Source organism: Nannospalax galili, unplaced genomic scaffold (assembly GCF_000622305.1).
Source record: "Nannospalax galili isolate Female #2095 unplaced genomic scaffold, S.galili_v1.0 scaffold257, whole genome shotgun sequence".
Lineage (NCBI taxonomy): Eukaryota > Metazoa > Chordata > Mammalia > Rodentia > Spalacidae > Nannospalax > Nannospalax galili.
In genome coordinates this window covers 4059044-4080871 of record NW_008340854.1, presented here as the reverse complement: position 1 = coordinate 4080871, position 21828 = coordinate 4059044, and the positions used below count along the sequence as shown (strand labels likewise).

General features: G+C 38.1%; 1 protein-coding gene across 4 annotated transcripts in view; it reads left to right on the top strand.

Annotated features, from left to right (window-relative positions):
- Window positions 1-21828, top strand: part of Thada (THADA armadillo repeat containing) — a 408197-nt gene that overhangs the window by 105346 nt on the left and 281023 nt on the right. For all 4 annotated transcript variants that reach the window (XM_029564835.1, XM_029564834.1, XM_008835873.3 and 1 more), the window contains exons 24-26: window positions 1418-1531; window positions 4911-5033; window positions 16278-16369. In XM_029564835.1, the coding sequence (XP_029420695.1) occupies window positions 1418-1531; window positions 4911-5033; window positions 16278-16369 (329 nt within the window). The remainder of the gene's footprint in view (window positions 1-1417; window positions 1532-4910; window positions 5034-16277; window positions 16370-21828) is intronic.

Below are 21828 nucleotides of genomic sequence, written 5' to 3'. Positions count from 1 at the left end.
AATAGTCATAACACATGTTTTCTGAGCATATGTGTATTTTGATAAATATATTTTAACCCTGTTTTGTATTGTGTATCTTATTTTAAAGCATATAACAACTTCAGAAGATGCTGAGTAGATGAAAACTTGGCTCTGGGGAGCCGGTAGTGACATACTTAAAAAAAGCTGGTGTTTGGGAAGAGACTTCAAGAATGTGACTGAAGCGATTTTTCTCTCACAACTTTGTTCAGATACAATTCGTGCATTTGGAGTGTATAATGTAATGGTTTTCAGTATATTTGCAGAGCTGTGTGACCATCAGCACAATTTAATTTTAGAACATCTCCTGAATGCCCTGTTCAATCCATTAGCAGTCACCCTCCATTCTGCCCCATCTCTGCTGCTCCCAGCCCTGGGCAACCACTAATCTTCCTCTGTCTCCGTGGATTTGCCTGTTCTGGATGTTTCATATAAATGGAATAATACGATATTCAATCTTTTGCATCTGGCTTCTTTCACTTAGCATTATGTTTTCAAGGATCATCCATGTTGTCACATATATCAGTATTTCATTCCTTTTTATTATATTGCCCCAAGTGGATTGATACTCCATTATTTTCATTGGATATTAGTCACAAAGTAAATAAAAAGCTCCTTGGAAATTCATAGACAGGATCCCTTTGAAGTTTGTAGTGTTTCTTCTTGCTGTAATATGGTTAGTCTTGCGGGAAGTAGACTCTTTTGTGAAGAATTAAATAGCTGATCAATCTCAAGGGGGCCTCATAGTCTTTTGAAGAAGTCTAATATAGAGCATTTTGTTGTTTAAGTAAAGAGAATTGGTTTTTGATAAATTTGTTTCTGAAAGTGCTTTTTGCTATTTATATATCTGATGCTTTGCCTAATTTTGGCTCTTAGGAAGTAAGTGATTAATCAGAGCCATTTATTTATCAGCTTTTTAAAAAAATATTTTATTATTTTATGTATACAAGTGTATTGCCTGCCTGTATGTGAGTGCACCCATGTCATGCAATGCCGCAGAGGTCAGAAGAGAGAGGACTTCGGATTTCCCTAGAAGTGGAGTTAAGGACAGTTCTTAGCTGCCATGTGGGTGCTGGGAATCAAACCCAAGCCCTCTGCAAGAACAGTCAGTGCTCTTAACTGCTGAGCCATCTCTCCAGCCCCAGCTTCTTATAATTATATAATTAGCAAGCAGAGGGGGGCTGTAGATTTGACATAATTCCACCTTAACCTAATTTTAAACATGAAGAATCTAAAGGACAGAGAGGTGAAGCCACCTGACCAAAGTAGCCTGGCTTAATTAACTTACCTACAAAGCCATGTTTTCATAAAGGGGATTTTGAATTTGAGGGTTGATTCCAGAACCATCAAGTAGGTATATGTAAAATAAAAACCCATTAATTTTGGTGGTGTTTTATAGGCATTGTTGGCATCTGAACCAAAGAAAAGCAAAATGAATTTGCTGAAACTAACAATGAAAGAATTGATCACTTTGGCTGGACCTCCAGATGCCTCACTGGGCACAGTCCCCCAGGTAATAAAGGGCACAACAGGGAGGTAGAGGTTTTAAGTCTTTGCTGTGTTTTTAATTTTTTAAAGGATCTGCTAAAGATACAGAACCTTTGAAGATTAGCATACATGAAGTTCATATGAGTTTTGTTTTATTATGTTCTGTTTTTCTTTTTCATTTTTGGTATTTCCTGTCCACAAAATAAACTCTTGATTTGGTTGGTATGTATTGATGAAAGCGAACTTTTAAAAATCTCTGGGGCTGGGCACGTCCCGGCACTTGGGAGGCAGAGGCAGGTGGATTTCTGAGTTGAAGGCCATCCTAGTCTACGTAGTGCATTCCAGGACAGCTGGGGCTACAGGGAGACCCTGTCTCAAAAAGACCAAAAAAAAAAAAGCCTCTGGTAAAAACATGCAGCTACTATATTTTATGATATTACTATTGCATCAAAAAATTGAAAATGAATATGCAGTCACTTTTGAATTTCAAGTGTGCTTCTTTGACTTGATGTGTATTTTATAACTGAGTAGTTGACTCTTTTTTAAAATGTGATATCTGACTTTTGATATGTTCACATTTTACTACCTGTGTTTTTGAAATTGGTTTAAATATGCATCACAGTTGTACCTCACTCCTAAGTAGTAAATAATATATGTGTCATATCATGTAGATTTCCTTGGTAAACACTTCATAGTAAGATGTTCCTGCCTAACTGTGGGAGGCCTATGTGCACTCGGGGAACAGACTGAGAGCTGAAGTTTACAGACAAGAAAAATAAGTTCACATGGTTTTGAGTCAGAGATGGTGGGAGGTATTACAGGTAAGCCATGGGCCAGAATATAGGCAGGCTATGGTGTTTATTCATGATTACATGGTGGCCAATGACTAAAAGGGAAATCTTTTGAAAATTTAACATGTTATTAATCCTTTTTTTAAATGACCATATTAAGGCATTTTAAAATGAAATGTGAAAAATATAATTGGCTATATTTTCTTAGATTGTCACTTTAAAAAAGACCTACTTTTATAAGAACATTAAAAACAATGGGCTTCCTTTAGCATTGATAGTATTGTTTATTTGTGTCTTTTCTCTTTTCTTCTTGGTTAGTTTTATAAGAAGACTTTTGAAAATATCAGCTTTTGTGCTGGGGATTGTAGCTTGGTGGTAGAGCACTTGACTAGTATGTACAAGGCCCTGAGTCTGATCTCCATCATTACAAGGAAATGAAATCAATGTTTTTTTTTTTTGTTTTTTTGTTTTTTTGTTGTTGTTTTCTTTTTGAGACAGGGTTTCCCTGTTGTCCCACCTGGCTTGGAACTCTCTTATGTTGACCAGGCTGGCCTTGGTCTCACAGAGACCCACCTGCCTCTGCCTCCTCAGTGCTGGGATTAAAGGTGTAGGCCACCATACCCAGCCAGCTTTTGCATTTGTTAATGCTCTTAATTGCTACTTAAACCAATTGACTTTTTTTTGTGTGTGTGTGTGTGTGCTTTTAAATAGGATCATTGTTGAAGGTGATACATTTCTTTTTTCTTTCTTTTTTGAAATAGGGTCTCACTATATAGCCCTGGCTGGCCTAAAACTTGCTATGGAGACCAGGCTGTCCTAAAACTCAGAGATCTGCCTGCCTCTGTCTCCTGAGTACTGGAATTAAAGGCATGGGCCATCATGCCTGGTGATATTTCTTTTCTTTTCTTTTTTTAAAAAATCAGTTAAAGTACATTCTATAGTGTCAATGTGTAGAAGCCTTGATACTATTCAAGTCTAAATACTAAAAATAGGTGCTGGAGAAATGGTTTAGCAGTTAAGAGCTTGAAGAAGACCTGAGTTTTGTTCCCAGCACCCACATAGTGGTTAACAACCATCTAAAACTCCAGTTCCAGGGGATCTCTGACCTTCAAAGTGTGCACTTACATACATGCAGGCAAAATGCTCATACACATATAATAAAAATAAAGTAAAAATTATAAATGCCAAAGACTTTTTTAAACCAGTGTTTTAAAATGTATCTGTTTTTATTTTGATTTATTGAGAATTTTATACTTGCATATAGGGTGTTTTGATCAACTCCATTCCCACTCCCCCCCCTTCCAACTCCTCCCACATCTCCCCATCATTTTTTTCTGATAATGTCATGTATTCTTTCTTCTATTATTATTTTTTTATGGGGCTTTTTGCTACTCTAACATTCTCCCCTCTGAAGAAGTAACCCTAAAATCTTTTAAGGATTAGATAAAAGCTCCCAAATACTTTTGACATTTTTGGCCTTTGGAACAGAGTATGTTGCTAAGAGGCCCAAGGACATTTTGACTTTTAGCCAAGAAACTGGCTACTTTTCTTTGGGGTCTTTTTACCCTAACTGCCTAGCAAATTCCTACCTCCTATACTTATTGCACCATCCTCTGAAGGGGTTACCCAAATTGCTGTTAGGGAGTTGGAAAGCAAACCATTCTCTGGCTTTTTCCATGCTGCATAGGGACGCAGGGTGAGGCAATTCGGGTACGCCTTCAGTGGGTCTATCTAAAAGACTTCCAAATTGCATAACTCCTTAGGGAGTTAGGGAGAAAAGTAGGGAGTAGGGAGAAAAGAAGTCCTTGACTGGTGAATAGGAGATGTGAAGGAGAAGTAAAGGCCAGAGTAGTTAGCATTACAAGTTCTAGACAGGGAACCAGAAAAGTCAGAACAGGGCAAATTTCAGATGTTCATATCAGAGTCCGTTGGAATTTCTTGTCTATTTTTAAAGTATCCATTGTGATCAGAACATAATCCATAAGATAGTAATTATTTGCTACTTTTTGAGACTTAATTTATGGCTAGGTTTGAGGTCACTAAAAAAAAAGTTCCAGCCGGGTGTGGTGGCGCACGTCTTTAATCCCAGCACTTGGGAGGCAGAGACAGGCGGATCTCTGTGAATTCAAGGCCAGCTTGGTCTACATAGTGAATTCCAGGACAGCTGGGGCTACAGGGAGACCCTGTCTCAGAAAGACCAAAAAGAAAAAAAGTTCTACATATCCTTGTTTTTATTTGGTAGGTACAGAATGCTACATGTGTTCAATGGATCAAGCCTTTTTTATTGCAGTGTTTAAAATTTTAAACTCTTTAAATTAGGTTTATCAATTCTTGAGGGTTTTTTTGTTGTTTGTTTGTTTGTTTGTTTGTTTTTGGGAGACAGGGTCTCATTATATAGCCTTTACTGGCCTGAAACTGTAAACCAGGCTAGCCAGGATCTGCCTGCCTCTGTTAGGGTTAAAGGCATGAGCCACCACACCCAGCTTGAATGTATTTTCTTAAATTTGCTGTTTCATTTGTGAATTGTCCATTTCTTCTTGTAATTTTATGGTGAGGTTTAGAATAACCATAGTTTTAAACTCACCATTAATAATTGTGAAATATTTGTCCTAGGTTCATGCTTTAAATATCCTCAGAGCCTTGTTCAGAGATACACGCCTAGGAGAAAATATTATTCCTTATGTTGCTGATGGAGCTAAGGCTGCAATTCTGGGCTTCACATCACCTGTCTGGGCAGTGAGTGCTTTTGCCATTTATGTTCATTGAGTTAATTATGCTTCTGAGTAGGCTTTAATAAGCTGACCTTTTAATATATGCTTTTATCAAGGAGTTTCTCTAACTGATCATTCTTGGATCAGGCTGCATTTTGTTCCTTGATATTTTATGGTTCCATTTTATGTCATCTGTCAGTTTACTGTTGATAACTATTTTATATTAGTAGTTGTTTTAGGCATGTATATGTCTTTAACTTATCACAGTCTACCCATTAGTGATGTTAATGCCATGCTACTTATAGTAGAAGAACTTAATAATAGTGTGCTTATATGTTTCTTTTTCGTCATCAAACTGCTAATACTCTACATTTTACTTCGCTGTGTGTAGTATATTGACACTAAGTTACTGCTTTTGTTTTAATCATCCATTATTCTTTTTAATTTACTATAGTCATTTTGAAGTGTACACAGTTCAGTGTCATTAAGTACACTGTCATTGTTTATCACTATTTCATCTTTTCCAGAACATTTTCATTCCAAACAGAATGCCTTTATCCTTTCAACCCTAGTTCCGCATCTCCCCTTCTTTTGTCCCCTGTGTCTCTGTTGTGCTTTCTGTCTCCATGAATTTGCCTAGTCTAAAACATCATGTCAGTGGAATCGTATAGCATCTACCCCTTTGTGTTTGGTGTATTTCACTCTGATACCTCTGAGGTTTAACTATGTTGTAGCATGACTTGGAATTTCATTCCTTTCTAAGGCTGAATAATATCCCAGTATATGTGTATACTGTGTTTTCTTTATTCACTCATCAGTTGGTAGCCATTCAGATTGTTTCTACTTTTTTGATTATTATGTATAAGGCAGCGCTGAATACTGACATGCAAGTTATCTAAATCCCTGCTCTTAGTTTGTTTGGGTGTATCACATGCTTAAGCGTTTGGGGAGCCATCTAACTTTTTGTACAGTGGCAGGGCCACTTTTCGTTCATATCAGCCATGCACAAATGGCACGAGTTTCTTTACATGCTTCCAAATGTTTATTGTTTTCCTTTTAAAAATGACAGCCTGTCCTAATAGGTGAGAAATAGTATCTCATTCTGGCTTTAATCTGCATTTCCAAAATGATTAGTAATACTGCTCTGGAAGCAGAACAGCTTTTAGTATCTTATTGCTTCTTTCTGAGTCCATGGGTTCTGTGGAGTGAGGGTTACACATGGATTCTATCAAAAACTGAAAAACTAATACAAAGCATTAAAGTGGGATGGGTTAGCCGGGCATGGTAGTGCATGCCTTTAATCCCAGCACTCAGCAGAGGCAGGTAGATCTTTGTGAGCTCTAGGCTAGCCTGGTCTACATAGCGAGTTCCAGGCCAGCTAGGGCTACAGGGAGACCCTGTCTCAAAAAACAAACAAAAAAAACCCCAAAAGAAAATAAAACAAAAAATGGGATGGATTAAATAGAGCTACATCTTTATTTTGTGTGTGGAAAGGGTGTGTATGCAGGTGCATGTATACATGTATGCGCATGCATATATATGCTCCTGCATGTGGAGGCCAGTGGTCCACCTTGGGTGTTATTTTTCTACAACAATCCATTTTGTTTTTGAGATAGGGTCCAGCACTGGATATACCACCATATCTGACTTTTTAAAAAACAATATTTTTTTAAATGTGTATGAGTATTTTATCTGCATGTAAGAGTGCGCATATGTCTTGCAGTGCCCACCGAGGTCCAAAGTGGATATTGGATCCCCTAGAACTAGAGTTATGGAAGATAGTTAGCTGCTTTGTGGATGCTGAGAACCAAATCTGGATCCTTTGCAAGAGCAGCCAGTGCTCTTAACTGCTGAGCCATCTCTCTGGCCCCATGCCTGACGTTTTAAATGGTGCTGGGGATCAAATTCAGGTCCTGATGCTTGTTTGGCAAGCACTTTACTGATTGAGCCATCTCTCCAGCCCCTGAGTCACATTTTATTTTCCATTATGGCCACCGTCCATAAATAACTTTGATTCAATACCTGGTATACTTACTGGATCTAAGAAAGTAAGCTTTCATGTTTTTCGTGATTATTGAGAAAAACATCATGTTTCTTCCCCTCATCCCCCATATCTTACGTCTACTAGAATAAAAGAAAACACCATAGTTTATAGCTACTTAGAATGTGGTTTTAGAAAGTGCTAGACAAAGGAAGAGGAGAAAAGAAGTGAGATTTAAGTATATATAACTGACTATTTACTAGAAAGTTAGGCTTTCCAGTTAGAGTTGCCCAGGGCAGTTCCTAACTGTGTTAAGTCACTGAGGCTCTGTTGCAGGGGCAGGCACAGGCATGGATTCCCCATATGAGGAGATCCTCAAGTTTTCCAACTCTTGTCTCTAACTGGGCTTTTTCCTATAAGAGATACTAACTTCTGGATTCTGTCTAGGAGTATTGCCTAACTACTTTTGAGGACTTTATGTTTACCTTTTGCATTTTCAGAAAGCAGAGCAATACCTGTGTACCACCAGTGCAGTCAGAGTGGGATGGTCACTCAGTCATCAGGAAAATGAAAGATCATAAAATTGATTGCCAGAAATATCAAGATTGTTTTCTTCCAGTCTCATTACAGATACTCCTTGTGTCCTAGTTTGTTTCTTCATTGCTGTGACAAAATACTCTGACCACTACCAACTTGGGGAGGAAAGGGTTTATTCAGCTTACATCTCCCAGGTCACAGTTCATCAGGGAGCCCAAGGTAGGAACTCAGGACAGGAACCTGGAAGCAGGATCTGGAGCACAGGCCATGGAGGAATGCTGCTTATTGACTTGTTCCCCTGGCCCCTGCTCAGCCTGCTTTCTTATGCAACACAGGCCCACCTGCCCAGGGGTGGCACTACCCACAGTGGGCTGGGCCCTCCCACATCACTCATCAAGAAGATGCCCCTCAGACATGGCCACAGGCCAGTCCAATAGAGGAAATTCCTCAATTGAGGCTCCCTCAACCCAGGTGTGTCAAGTTGACACTAAAGCTATCTAGCACAACTTGAATTTTTTTTTTTTTTTTTTGTAAAGGTTCCACCAGACTGAAATCTGGTGATTTCTCCCACTCTTTTTTAAAAAAAGCAAATCTAAAAGCCAAAAACGAATGGTTAACTTTTTAGGAAAGAATGTTTTTTGAGACCCCAAGCAGTAATGCATGGATCTTCAGAAAATTTGAAAATCAAAGAAGGCACAGAGTCTTAAGAGACACCTGTTAAACCACTACACACATATCTTCAATCTGATGGTGTTTTTCTTTATTCCTGTGTGGGTTTTATATGCAAGTACATCTACAAAGGCTGCATATGTACAGATATATACAGATATAAGTATACATACACACGTACAAATAATTTTAATTCTTGTGATTCCTATTTTATTTTATTTTATTTTTTTTCCCGAGTTTCTGTAATAAAATATCCTGACAAAAGCAAGTTTAGGGAGAAGTGTTTGTTTTAACTCACAGTTTAAGGTACAGTCTATCAGGGTTGGAGAGGTCAAGACAGCAGGACCTTGAAATAGCTGGTCATATTATATCCACAATCAGAAGAAGAGAGCATTGAATGAATGCAAACTAGTGCCTAGCTCACTTTCTCCTCTTATATGGCTCAGGTCTCACCCACAATTAAAATGGGTCTTTCTACATCAATTAGTGTAATCAAGACAATCCCCTACATGTATACTCAGAGGCCCATCTCTCAGATGATTTAGAATTTGTCAAGTTGACAGTTAACACTCATTCTTAGATCTCTACCCTTTGTCAACTTGACACCCAAACACAAACACAATCACTTTTAAGCCATCACCTTCTATTGCTTTCCCCCATAGGCTTATGACCATGTTATCCTGTAAAATGCATTCAGTCAATTTTAAAAGTTCCCATAGTCTTTAACAATCCCAAAACTTTAAAAGTCTAAGATCTTTTAACTGTAAGCACTTATAAAATAAAAAGTAAATTTCATACTTTTCATTTTTATTTTATGTGTATTCGTGTATTGCCTGCATGTAAGTAAGTGCACCCGTGTCGTGCAAAGCCTGTGGAGGACAGAAGAGGCTATCAGATCCCCTGGAACTGGAGTTACGGATGGTTGTTAGCTGCCATGCAGATGCTGGGGTTCAAACCTGGGTCTTCTGCAAGAACAGTCAGTGTTCTTAACTGCTGAGCCATCTCTCCAGCCCCCAGTTTCATACTTCTAACATACAATGATTTAAAGCAGCAGATCCCACCACATCCATAGTCAGGAAGCAGAGAGCAATAAATGCTGTGCTCAGCTCACTTTCTCATCTAATAGTGTCCAGGGACTGGTGCCACCCATTTTTAGTTTGAGTCTTCACCTTATTTAACCTAATTAACAGAATCCTTCACAGGAATGTCCAGAGGCTAAATAATCCCTCACAGGAGTGCCTGGAGGCCTGCCTTCCAGGTGACTGCAGATCTTGTCAAGTTGACCATTACTATTCATAACTACCCACCTTTTTTTTTTTTTTCAAAGAGATAAAATCTCATGTAGCCTAGGCTGGCCTAGAACTCACTGTGTGATGAAGGATGGCCTTAAACTCCTGATCCTTTTGCCTCCATCTCCCAAGTACTGGGATTACAGGCATGCACTACCATGCCTGACTCAGACTCTCCCTTTTTACATTGGATATGAATCTTATTTGTTTATTGTGTTTAGTATACTAGATGAAATAATCATTATAGCTATAATGACCATACTGTATTTTAATGTATTGATTGTTATGTTTTCTTTTTTGTAAAAACCTAATCTAGTATAAAATGAAATTATAAATCAATCTACTTGGCTGTGAAGAAGTCTCATTTTAAAAAAACAACTACCATAGCATTTTCTGTTAAGGTCATTTAAAGGGTGGGTTTTTTTTTTTTTCCCTTAGTACCCATGAAATGTGACTTGATTGACAAAATTTGTTTTTTGTACATCCTCAGCAATATCTCTTTGCCTAAAGTTGGCTTCATCTGTACTTTTGACTTAATTGCATTTTTTTCTGATAAATTAGAGAGGAAAAATAACCACACAAGTAAAATGAGTTTAATATATTTGCTGTAAGGGAAGTTTTTTTTCAGTGTTCTTGTATACGTAATTTGTTTTAGATTACTGATTTTTTTTTGTATTGAGACCATACAGAACTCTCAATCTTTTCCACCTAGTCGACATTTTTAAAATACAGAGAAAATATATTGTTAGAAACATAGAAGGCATTCGCTATACCTACTGTGTTGCAGGTGATTTTTTTTTTTTAAAGCACTAGAAATACAAGTAAAGCATTATAATAATATTGACTATCTTGCTGAGTATGTTCATATACCTGCCATTCATTACATTGTTGACTGCACTTGGTAGGTTTTTTTGTAGCCCATATTTTATTTTTTTAAAATATTTTGCTATTTTTTTATGTGTATGAGTGTATTGCCTGCATGTGGATAAGTGTACCCATGTTGTTAGCTGCTATATGGGTGCTGGGAATCAAACTCAGGTCCTCTGCAAGAGTAGCCAGTGCTCTTAACTGCTGAGCTACCTCATATTTTATAAATATATAGCCCATATTTTTTAAATAAGAAAGACAAGGCTTGCCTGGCGTGGTGGCAGAGGCAGATGGATCTCTGTGAGTTAGAGGCCAGCCTGGTCTACATGTCGAGTTCCAGGTCAGCTGGGGCTACAGGGAGACCCTGTCTCAAAAAGACTAAAAAAACAAAAAAAGACAGGGCTCAGAGAGTTGAAGTATCCTTTTATAGGCACACAACTATTTTTGGTATTGTAGGAATATAGAAGAGCATGCATCGCCTCTTATATATAGCTCAGGTCTCACCCACAATTAAAATGGGTCTTTTTCTACATCAATTAATGTAATCAAGACAATTAACACTCATCCTTACAACCTCACTCTTTGTCAACTTGACATCCAAACACAATCACTTTTAAGGATTTTTAATTAAAAAAATTTAATTGTGTATAGTCTCAATGTGGGTTTGTGGACATGAGTGTAGTGCCCAGGGAGTCCAGAAGAAGGCAACTGGAGTTACAGGTGGTTGAGAGCCTTGTGATGTGGGTGCTGGGAAATGAACTCAGGTTCTCTAGAAGAACATTACACACTCTTAACTCGGGTTCCCTGCACCCCAACTTTATAGAGGTTTTCTCCTCTTTCCTTAGAAAACAGCTGGGACATCACCAGGCATGGTGATGCACGCCTTTAATCCCAGCACTCAGCCTTTAGTCCCAGTACTAAGGAGGCAGTGGCAGGCAGATCTTTGGGATTTCAAGGCCAACCCAGGCTACATAGTGAGTTCTAGGCTAGCTAGACAAAAAAAAAAAAAAAAAAAAAAAGAAAAAACAAACAAACAAAAAAAACCCACAGAGCTGGGGCTAAGGTTTTCTTGCGTGTATAAAGACAAAGTAGCAAGAAAGAAAGAAAATGGCAAGTGAAGTAAAGGAAGAGAAAAGGCATTAGCATTGAGCTGGTTGTCACAGGGTGTATCTTCTAGCTAGACCTTGTGAAGCACCCACCTTCTGGAAGCTAGAAAAAAATGACCCTTTTAGATCTGCCTGGTGGTGCTGCCACCTGTACTCTATTGGCAATAGTGACTTCAAATTCTGCTCAGTGTGAGACTGACTGGCAGGTTACAGGCTGTAATGAACCCCAGCTGTTCTCCACTTATCTGATGTGGTATGGAACTTCATCCACTCCGAAGAGGAGGGCCTTTTTGTTTAATTCATTTATAATTAATGTTTGGGCTAGTGGATACCCTGCCTTCCCTATTATTGTCTCATGGGAGAAGTGTATACTAACTTTAGAAGAGAGGCTCCATGAACTCAAGAGTCTTGCTGGCCTCTCCTCTGGTTCTTCAGAAGACAGGAAATCCCAGCGTGGTTTTCCTGGATTGTAGATGAGGAAATCGTGAGTTAATATTTTCAGTGTCTCTTTCAAAATCACATGACTAAAAAGTAATGGAAGAAAATTAGAACTCAAATGTCATTGAATTAAAAATGACACATAAATGTTTCTTAAAAAAACATTTCCCCCAGATATATATATATATATATTTTTTTTTCTAAACTCTAATTGGGAAGTATTTCCTGTCTTTTATTTTAAGTATAAAATTGTTTTAGTTGATTTAAAAAGGAAAATAGTGCCTGGAGAGATGGCTCAGCAGTTAAGAGAACTGACTGCTCTTGCAGAGGACGTGGGTTCGATTCCCAGCACCCACATAGCAGCTATGGACTCACCTTAACTCCAGTTCCAGGGGAATCCAAAGCCCTTCTCTGACCTCCATGGCATTGCACAACACGGGTTTGCTCACATACAATGCAGGTAATACACACGTACACACAAAATAAAAATAAATAAAGAAGAAAATACAGAGTAGACCCCCCCCTTCAAAAAAGGCCAAGGGTATTGTTGGGGTGTCTGTAGAATGTGGAGGGTCTTTTTTGAACAATCTGCTAAAAAAAAAGAAACATTTCTTCTATAAATTTTCAGCATGTATATGAGATAGATTAATTTAAAGTGTCATGTAAATCCTATCCTAAAGGACTTGACTGTCCATTGAGGGTACAGGCCAAGGTGTATCAGTAACCACACTGCAGAGCAAGTGCTCATAACAGGCTCTCCTTTCATACTTCTTAAATATTGTCAAGAGAGTATATTATGTAAGAAAAACATATGCATGTACATATATATTTGCATATATACATACATGAATACAACATTCTGTAATTACCCATTTTTCTGTATCTTATATAAATCTACATAGAAGCTTTTTCATGTCAGAAAGGTAAGGGAAAATTTATGTAGTCAATAAGTAAAAGAGAAACTTTGGTAGCATTTTTTTCCTGAGGGCCAAATGCTAATCCGTACTAACTCGTATGATCTACCCAAATTAATCTGTAGATTCAACACAGTCTCTATTAAAATCTCATCTGGCTTTGTGGGTACAAATTGACCTGCTGATCCTAAAGCACATAAGAAAGTACAAAGGAGCCATAATAGACAAAGCAGTTCATAGTCCTCTCCCTTCCACCTTCCCTCCTTCCTTCTTGTCTTCCTCTTTCTCCTGCCTCCCTCCCTCTTAGTCTTTCTCCTCCCCTGACCCTTCACACATCAAGGCAAGTGCTGGATCACTGAGCTATATTCCAAGCCTTCCTTTAATAGAATTTTTTATTACTTTATTTATTTTGTCTATATGTGTGTAAGTGCATGCATGCCACAGTGTGAATATGATCAGAAACAACTTGAAGGAGTTGGTTCCCTCCTTATACTGTGTGGGTCGCAGGGATCAAACTTAGGTCCTCAGGCTTGGTAGCAAGTGCTTTTCTCACTGTGGGCCATCTCATTGGTCCCAAAAGCCCCCCATTAACCTTTTTTTGGGGGGGGGAGGTGATTGGATTTTCAATTAATTATTTGTATTTTATTTTATATATATGTAAGAGCATCACATGTATGCAGTGCCCACAGGGGCCAGAAGAGGACCTCAGATCCTCTGGAACTGGATTTACAAACAATTAATAGACATTGTTAACTGCCATGTGGGTGCTGAGAACAGAACACAGGTCCTCTGCAAAAGCAGCCAGTGCCTTTAACCACTGAGCCATCTCTTCAGCCCCAATTTTTTTTTTTTTTTTTTTTTTAGACAGGGTCCCCTTGTAGCCTCACCACTCCCTACCCCTTCTTTTCCCCTTTCTCCCACCGTGTTTCGGTTTGAATGTGAAGTGTCCCCCAGAGGCTCTTGTGTTTGAATACCGGGTCTCCACATGGTAGCACTATTTGGGAAGGTTGTGGCTCATTTAGGAGGTAGAGCCTTGCTGGAGGAAGTGGGTCATTGGTACAGTGGGCTTTGTGGTTTATAGGCCCCTCCCACTTCCTGTTCACTCTCTGCTTTCTCACTTCAGATACAATGTGGCCAGCTGGTTTTCCATTCCTGCCACCATACTTTCCCTGCCATGATATGGAACTGTAAGTCAGAATAAACTCTTTTTAAAATGGCTTCTTGTCAGATATTTTGTGGCAGCAACAAGAAAAGTAACTAATGCAGTCCCTATCTGATACCATGTCCAAATGACAAAAATTAATCATGCCAGATGTGGCAGTGTGTACCTATAATCCCAACTTGTGAGAGACTGATGCAAGAGTATAGCAAGCTCCAGGCCAGCTGGGGCTATATAAAGGTCCTGTCTCATTAAAACAAAATATGGGCGCTTGGGGTTTTAGGTCAATGGTAATGCACTTGGCTAGCATGTGCAAGGCCCTGGGTTCCTAAATAATACTTGAAACTCAGTAATTAGATGACCTAATTGAAAAATGGAATCTGAACACATTTTTCCAAAGAAGATATTAAAATGACCAATAAACACATGAAAAGGTGTTTAACAGTGTTTACTCATTAGGGAAATGCAAATCAAAACCACAGTGAGGTGCAATTTTATACCTATTACATTTTAATAAAAAACATGGACAACAACATATATTGAGATAATCCATAGCTGAGCTGGGGCAGAGGCAGTATTGATGACATAACTGAATGGATGGATTTATTGATTGGGAATACTAGGCAGGCTATGACAAGGGTTCTGTTAATGTTTGCTGATTGTTGTTTTAGGATAAGCAGATTGGTACATTTTTAGGATTTCATCAAAATTATAGTGTGAGTGGTGCTAATATATCTATAAAGTTCACTTCCAAGACTAATGTGGGTGAATTGGGAGCTCTGAGCTTCTGGAGGAAAGGTTGTAATGGGTGGCCAGTGAGACAGATGCTCTCTACTATGTTCTGTTTGGCCATGGTAGTTCCCTCCTTTTCTTTTAATTTCTGCCAGCATTTCAAAATAGTGAGATTTCACATAAAAATTAGGGTTTCTGGCTTTGCTTGAAAAAGTAGAAGTTCTGACAATTCTGACTTTATAGTCTCTCATGGGAACAAGTCAGCCTAAGCTGGATAGTGACTTCTTAGACACAGTGCACTGATGTCTCTGTTATCACTGTTCCTCCTAGGCATCTGAATTTGTGACCCTTACTGCAGCAGTTTCAGAAATCTGTTTTCTAAATCTTGCGTTGCTATTTACATTTTTTAAATTTTCATTTTTTTTATTCTGTATGTGCATGTGTGTATGTGTGTATGTGTATGCACGCGCTGCACGCATGTGTATGCATGCATGCTATGGCTCATGTGTGAAGGTCAGAGGACAATTTGTAGGAATTAGTTCTCTCCTACCACATGAGTTCCAAGTATCAAACTCAGGTTGTCAGGCTTGGCAGCAATCACCTTTACCTACTGAGCCATTTTTCTGGGTTACATTTTGACTTTTAATAACCTTTCAGCTTATATTACTATTTAACGTACCTTATGATGATACCTACCTAGTTAGAATATGGATTTTCTCTCATTGCAGTGTTTATTTTCTGTTCTGAAGGTTCTGGTATAATGTTCTCTATGGTTCTGGTATAATGGAGTGCACATTGATTTGACAAAGTGATTGAGGAGAACTGATAATGCTAGGGTATTCAGGACATGAGCGTCTAAAGCATCTTGACATGTTGATTACTAAATCATAGGCTCTATAAACATAGGCTCTATTGGTATCTTGGAGAATTAATTCAAGTTTATTGATGATAATTCTCTCCTTTTTATTTATTTTCTTTCTTTCTCTTGGAGACAGGGTCTCAATATATGGCCCAGGCTAACCTGCTTTAGCCTCTCCAGTGCTGGGATTACAGGTTGATACTATCATGCCTGCTTGTCTTGCCTCATTTTTATCAATAAGTTATTATAAGAAATTTCAGCTTTAAAACTACTTGAGTGGGTTACTGGCATTCTAAGGTTAATAAATAGCATCTTGAGTATAACTGTTTTGTTGTCTATATTAATTAATATGGATTCTGTGAAGTTAAGTCTTACAGGTGTTTTTTCACAGTTAAATGATTACAGAAAATAAATGGAAAGAGTTGAGGTCTTTCCTGGAATACTCACTGTCAGGAAGGACATGGAACAACAGTGTTTTTTTTTTTTTTTTTAAGAAGCGTACAAATATATAACGAAAACAATTAATAGAAGTGTAGAAAAAGGCTATATTGTGTGAATATAGTCTAAGTTTTCTTACTTTATGAATACAGGCTTACTTTTTTAGCTCTTCGACTAGCCAGTTGGATTATTTTTTGAATATCTAGTTCAAACATCATAAATGGTGATTTTATGCCATGAATATTTCTTAACCCATATTTTATGTTTATTTTTATATTAGGTGAGAAATTCATCCACACTTCTCTTTAGTTCCTTGATCACAAGAATTTTTGGAGTTAAAAGGGGAAAGGATGAACTTTGTAAAACAAATAGGTAAGCTTTATCTAATACTCACTAACTTCAATTTTTATAAAACATTGTCTAGGCCAAAAATAATTTTCAGAATTCACAGATTCATCGGTAGTATACAACTAAAGAAAATACTATAATGAATTAAACTGTGCCACTAGAATCTTAAGTCATTGGGCAAAAATAACAGCTATTTAATGAGCAGGTCTTTCAAAGCAACCACAGTAGAGCAGGATAATAAAGGCAGAAGTGTGGGCTTGTCTTTGTATCTTCTTTAAATATTCCTGAAATGTCCTAAAAATTGCTTTTTCTTATGTGCTATCAAATACTGGCTTGCATGGTGTTTTGACTCGTGGAGCTGGAAATGTTGCCATCTGTAATATTCTTATCAGAGTATGTCCCAGAGTCCATTTTTATTAAACTCTATAAGAGAAGTGGGTTGAGATTTGGGCCACATGGACTAAACAGTGCTTTGGGGGTGGGGTGGGCGTTATTCAAGTCCTATTTGTTTTTAAAGAAGAAAAACTTTACTTTGGTGTTCTTTAGCACTTAAAAGGATTTAATGATAGTCAAGTTAGCTTACAGCTTTTAACACTAGATGTCACTGTCGTTGCATGTCAGTTACCTTCTTAACTTCATTTGGGATCCATTTGACCAAGTGGTCTTTTTCCTATGGATCTAGATATAAGGGGCTGGAGAGATGGCTCAGGGGTTAAGAACACTGACTGTTTTTGCAGAAGACCCAGGTTTGAGTCCCAGATTCCATATGGCTGCTAACAACTGTCTGCAATTCTAGTTCCAGGGGATCAGATGCCCTCTTCTGACAGGTGCAGGCATTGCATGACATGGGTGCACTTACACATATGCAGGCAATATACTCATACACATAAAATAATAAAAAATAGGGGCTGGAGAGATGGCTCAGCGGTTAAGAACACTGGTGGTTCTTGTAGAAGACCCAGATCCGAATCCCTGCACCCACATGGCAGCTAACAACTGTCTGTAACTCCAGTCCCAGGGGATCCAACAGCCTCTTCTCACCTCCTTGGGCATTGTACAATGTGGGTGCACTTACCTACCTGCAGCCAATACATGCATACACATAAAACAAAAATAAATAAAAATTTTTTTAAAAGTTTAAAAGAATTTTTTAAAAATAATAAAATAAAAAATAATAACTAAAAGGCTGGGCATGGTGGCACAGACCTTTAATCTCAACACTCAGGAAGCAGAGGCAGGTGGATCTCTGTGCGTTCAAGGCTAGCTTGGTCTACATAATGAATTCCAGGCCAGCTGGGGCTACAGGGAGACCCTGATTCAAAAGACCAAAAAATAAATAATAAATTCTAAATAAATAAAATATATTTTACAAGAAGGGTTTATTTAAAAAATTAAAAAGAGCTGGATGTGGTGGCGCACGCCTGTAGTCCCAGCACTTGGGAGGAAGAGGCAGGCAGATCTCTGTGAGTTCTAGGCCAGCCTGGTCTACCTAGTGAGTTCTAGCACAGCTGGGGCTACAGGGAGACCCCGCTTCAAAAAGACAAAAAAAAAAAAAAAAAAAGGAAAGAACAAAAAAGGAATCTTGATGTAAATTCAGGCCCAGTTTTTCTCCTACCTAAAGAAATTACTGTGATTCAAATTTAAGTTATACTGTTGCTTATAGAATATATTTTCTTATGAAGAAACTCTTAGGAATTAATAAATATGCTGGATATTGTGACACATCCCTGAAATCCGAGTACTTGGGTGGCTGAGACAGGGGGATTGTGACTTTGAGGCCAGCCTGGGCTACAGAGTAAGACCGTGTCTCTTAAAAAAAAAAGAAAAGAAAAGAAGAAAAGTAAAGAAGAAATTGTGTGATATGCTGATAGTAATGTTAGTGAAACCTAGTGTGATAATTCTGAGTTGTCTTTTAAATCACTATTCATCACCCTATAAAATTCACCAAGCATTTTAAAGGAAGGTAACTGATTGTAAGTATGAATCTGCTGAGAATATGCAGGAAATGCCAGAGTGAGTAGAAGAGATTTTAATTTATATTTTTCTGTGTCTGTGTCTGTGTCTGTGAGTATACTTGTACGTGTGTGTGTGTGTGTGTGTGTGTGTGTGTGCGCGTACACGCCCACAGAAACCAGAAGAAGGCATCAGATCCCTTGGACCTGGAGTTAAAAGCATTTGTGAGCTGATAGATGTGGGTGTCTGGGAACTCTGGTCCTCATGATTGAGTAGCAAATGATCTTAACCAACTGGTAATCCATTCTCTAGCCCTTGTTTTGTTTCTAAAACTGAGTTGCATTTTCAAAATAAATAAGTATTTCCACTTTGGAAGGATGATTTTAATTCTTTTAAGACTATTCTTTTTTTAAACTTTTTATTTATTTTTATTTTATGTATATGAGTGTATTGCCTACATGTATATAAGTGCACCAATGTCATGCAGTGCCCACAGAGATCAGAAGAAGGCATCGGATCCCCTGGAATTACAGATGGTTCTTAGCTGGGAACCAGAACTGGGGCCTCTGTAAGAGCAGCTAGTGCTCTTAACTGCCGGGCCATTTCTCCAGCCCTAGACTGTTCTTAAAGTAATTAATTTGTCCAGTTAGTAAGCTAACTTAAAATGCTTAATCCTTGTTTCTCATTAAGTTTGTCCACTTTGTTAGACAAGTTATTATTCTACACTGTATTAAGGTTCCAAATAATTGGGTCAGGTTATCAACCCATGATTAATAGTGATATAAACAGCCTGGTGGTGAAAACTTGTAATCCTAGTACTTGGGAGTTAGAGATAGACAGAGGGATCAAGAGATGCAAGTCAGCCTAGGCTTCATAGCTAGTTTGAGGCCAGCCTGGGCTACATATGACCTTGTCTCAGACAAACAAAAATAAATAGATTTCCCCTTTTAGTTTTTGTGAAGTGACTCTTGGATGTGTATATAAATTTTACTAAGTATAGGAGAAAATGATGAGATTCATTTCATTGAGGTTGTATCTGAAAGAGAGTGGAGGATACCACACAGTTTTAATCTTTTTACCAAAGTGTTACTGATAGAAACACCTATTGTACATTCATTCTCCTAGGATAGAAAAGGTTAGAAAATTATTACTTTCTTAGAAAAACGGAAATGGAATATTTTCACGATTTTAAGTAGTATTGAAAAGTGAAATGAAACCATTAAGAAATTGGTTATTTAAATGTGATGAATATTTTTGGCAATAGTCTTTATTTTAGTAATCTGGAGATTGGTGTGTATCATCCTTATACAGGCCTTCTGTTCTCATTTTAATTCTTCAAACATCTATTTCTTGGCAGCTCCCATTAGATTTTTTTTCTGCAAAACCTTTATCATCTTTTTTAAAAATATTTTATTTTTATTTTATGTTTATGAGTGTATTGCCTACACATGTTGTGCACTGCCTGCGGAGGTCAGGAGAGGGTGTTAGAGTCTCCTGGAACTGGAGTTACAGTTGTTAGCTGGCATGTGGGTGCTGGGAACTGAACCCAAGAACCCTGCAAGAGCAGCCAGTGCTCTTAACCACTGAGCCATTTCTCTAGCCCCCAAAACCTTTATCATCTTAAATTTGCTGTTGTTTATGAAGAGTCTTCTGCTTTTGTTGATTTTTGTTGAAATGTTTATTTGCTCATTCCTGTGCTACAAAGTTTCCTAGGGCAGGTCCCTTTCCATCTGTTCTTTTTATCTATAATGGGCACTTTAAGAATGTTGGAAGTAAGCCAGGTGTGGTGGTGCAGGGGGATGCAGGTAGATCTCTGTGAGTTCGAGGCCAGCCTGGTCTCCATAGTGAATCCAAGGCAGCTGTGGCTACAGGGAGACTCTATCTCAAAAAGACCAACCCCCCAGATGCTGGAAGTAATGTTTTGTAGGTTGGTTTATCCTGCACATAATCTTAGAAATGTGTGTTTTTGGTCAGCAAGGAATTGGTCTGAAAAAGAATATCTGCCTTTTCCATCAAGTGAGAAAAACCTGATTCTTGGAGTAAACAAACTTGGTTTCTAAGCATTTTGCTGCCACTGGAGAGGACGTTGATCTGCTCTGCGCTTGAGTTTCTCCATCCTCATCACAGGAATAATCAGATCAAGGCTGTGTCCTCATGGGGTTTTTGTCAGTATGAAACAAACTATTAGACCTTTTCTTTCTTTGAAAATATCAGAAGCCCAACCTAGAGACACGGTTTGCTGTTTCTTTCGGTTATTGTTTCTGTTACTGTACTCATCCCATGGTCTTGATGTTAGATGGTGCCTTTTTGAGAAGACTATAGGGTCAGTGTCTTAGCATTTTTTGTGTACTTTGTGCCTCTCATAGTGTCTCATGTGTAGGAGACTCACAGGCATACTTGCTTAATAAGTAAGCAAATTTTGATGATAGAAAAGGAATAAGAAAACCGGTTTCCATACCTACTTTTATTCCCAGATGGCTGCAATAATCTGCTCCGACAATATAGTTGATCTCTTTGTGCCTTGAATTTCTCCTCTGTAAAATGAGGGGTTTGGACTAGTCCCAAGGTCAATCTAAAATACTATGTTCAGGCTTTACATGATGTTAGAATACAAGCTTAAGTGGTATATTCCCGTGCTTAGGACAGTACCTGCCACATAGTAGGGATAAAAAGTATAAAGAAAGGAAAAGGGGTCTACCTTCCTCTGTTAGTGTATGTATATATACTTGGTCTTGTTTTAGATAAGTTCTTTGGATTATAAAGAACAAAAAAACACTTTTTACTTGTGTGTTCCTAAATATTATTACATTTAAAATTTCTAAAACTCCCTTCCTTTGTGTTTGTTACTAAAGAAACTTCTGGCTTAGCCTGACACAGTGAATAAATGATCAGAACCAGCACAACTGTGTGATCTGCTATTGTCTTCATGGAGGAGGTCACCTTGATAGCTCCTTAATTCCTTACAGCAGGGGCAAAATCAATGTAGTCTTTAACTGTAGTTCTTTCCCTAATTTAGCCCCTTGAGTTAACCATCAACTAGGCTAGTTCCAGGTATATGGTAAATGTCAATCTATAGCAGTCTGAAAAGCTTTATTTTTTCCCACATAAGTGTGTGCTCACTGTAGAATAACGGAATGAACTAAGATAATTTTGCACTTTCCTGTGTCAGTACTGTGCTCACGGCAAGCACCTACCATGAACTCAGTATTAACATGGGAGAGGAGTACTTGAGGGTTTGAAACCTGGCCCTTGTTCAAGGAGCTTATAGTTCAGGAGAGACACAATCAATACTTATGAGTCAGGTGAACTAGAAAACACCATATCATAATTGCCTGCACAACATGATGTCAATAATTGTTCTGGCTCAGAAATGGGAGAACTGAGTAGAACACTTGAGGGGAAACAAAGTTTCTTTCTTTCTTTCTTTCTTTCTTTCTTTCTTTCTTTCTTTCTTTCTTTCTTTCCCTTCTTCCTCCCTCCCTCCTGTCTTTTTCTTTCTTTCCTCCTGATTTTCCTTCCTTTCCCTCCTT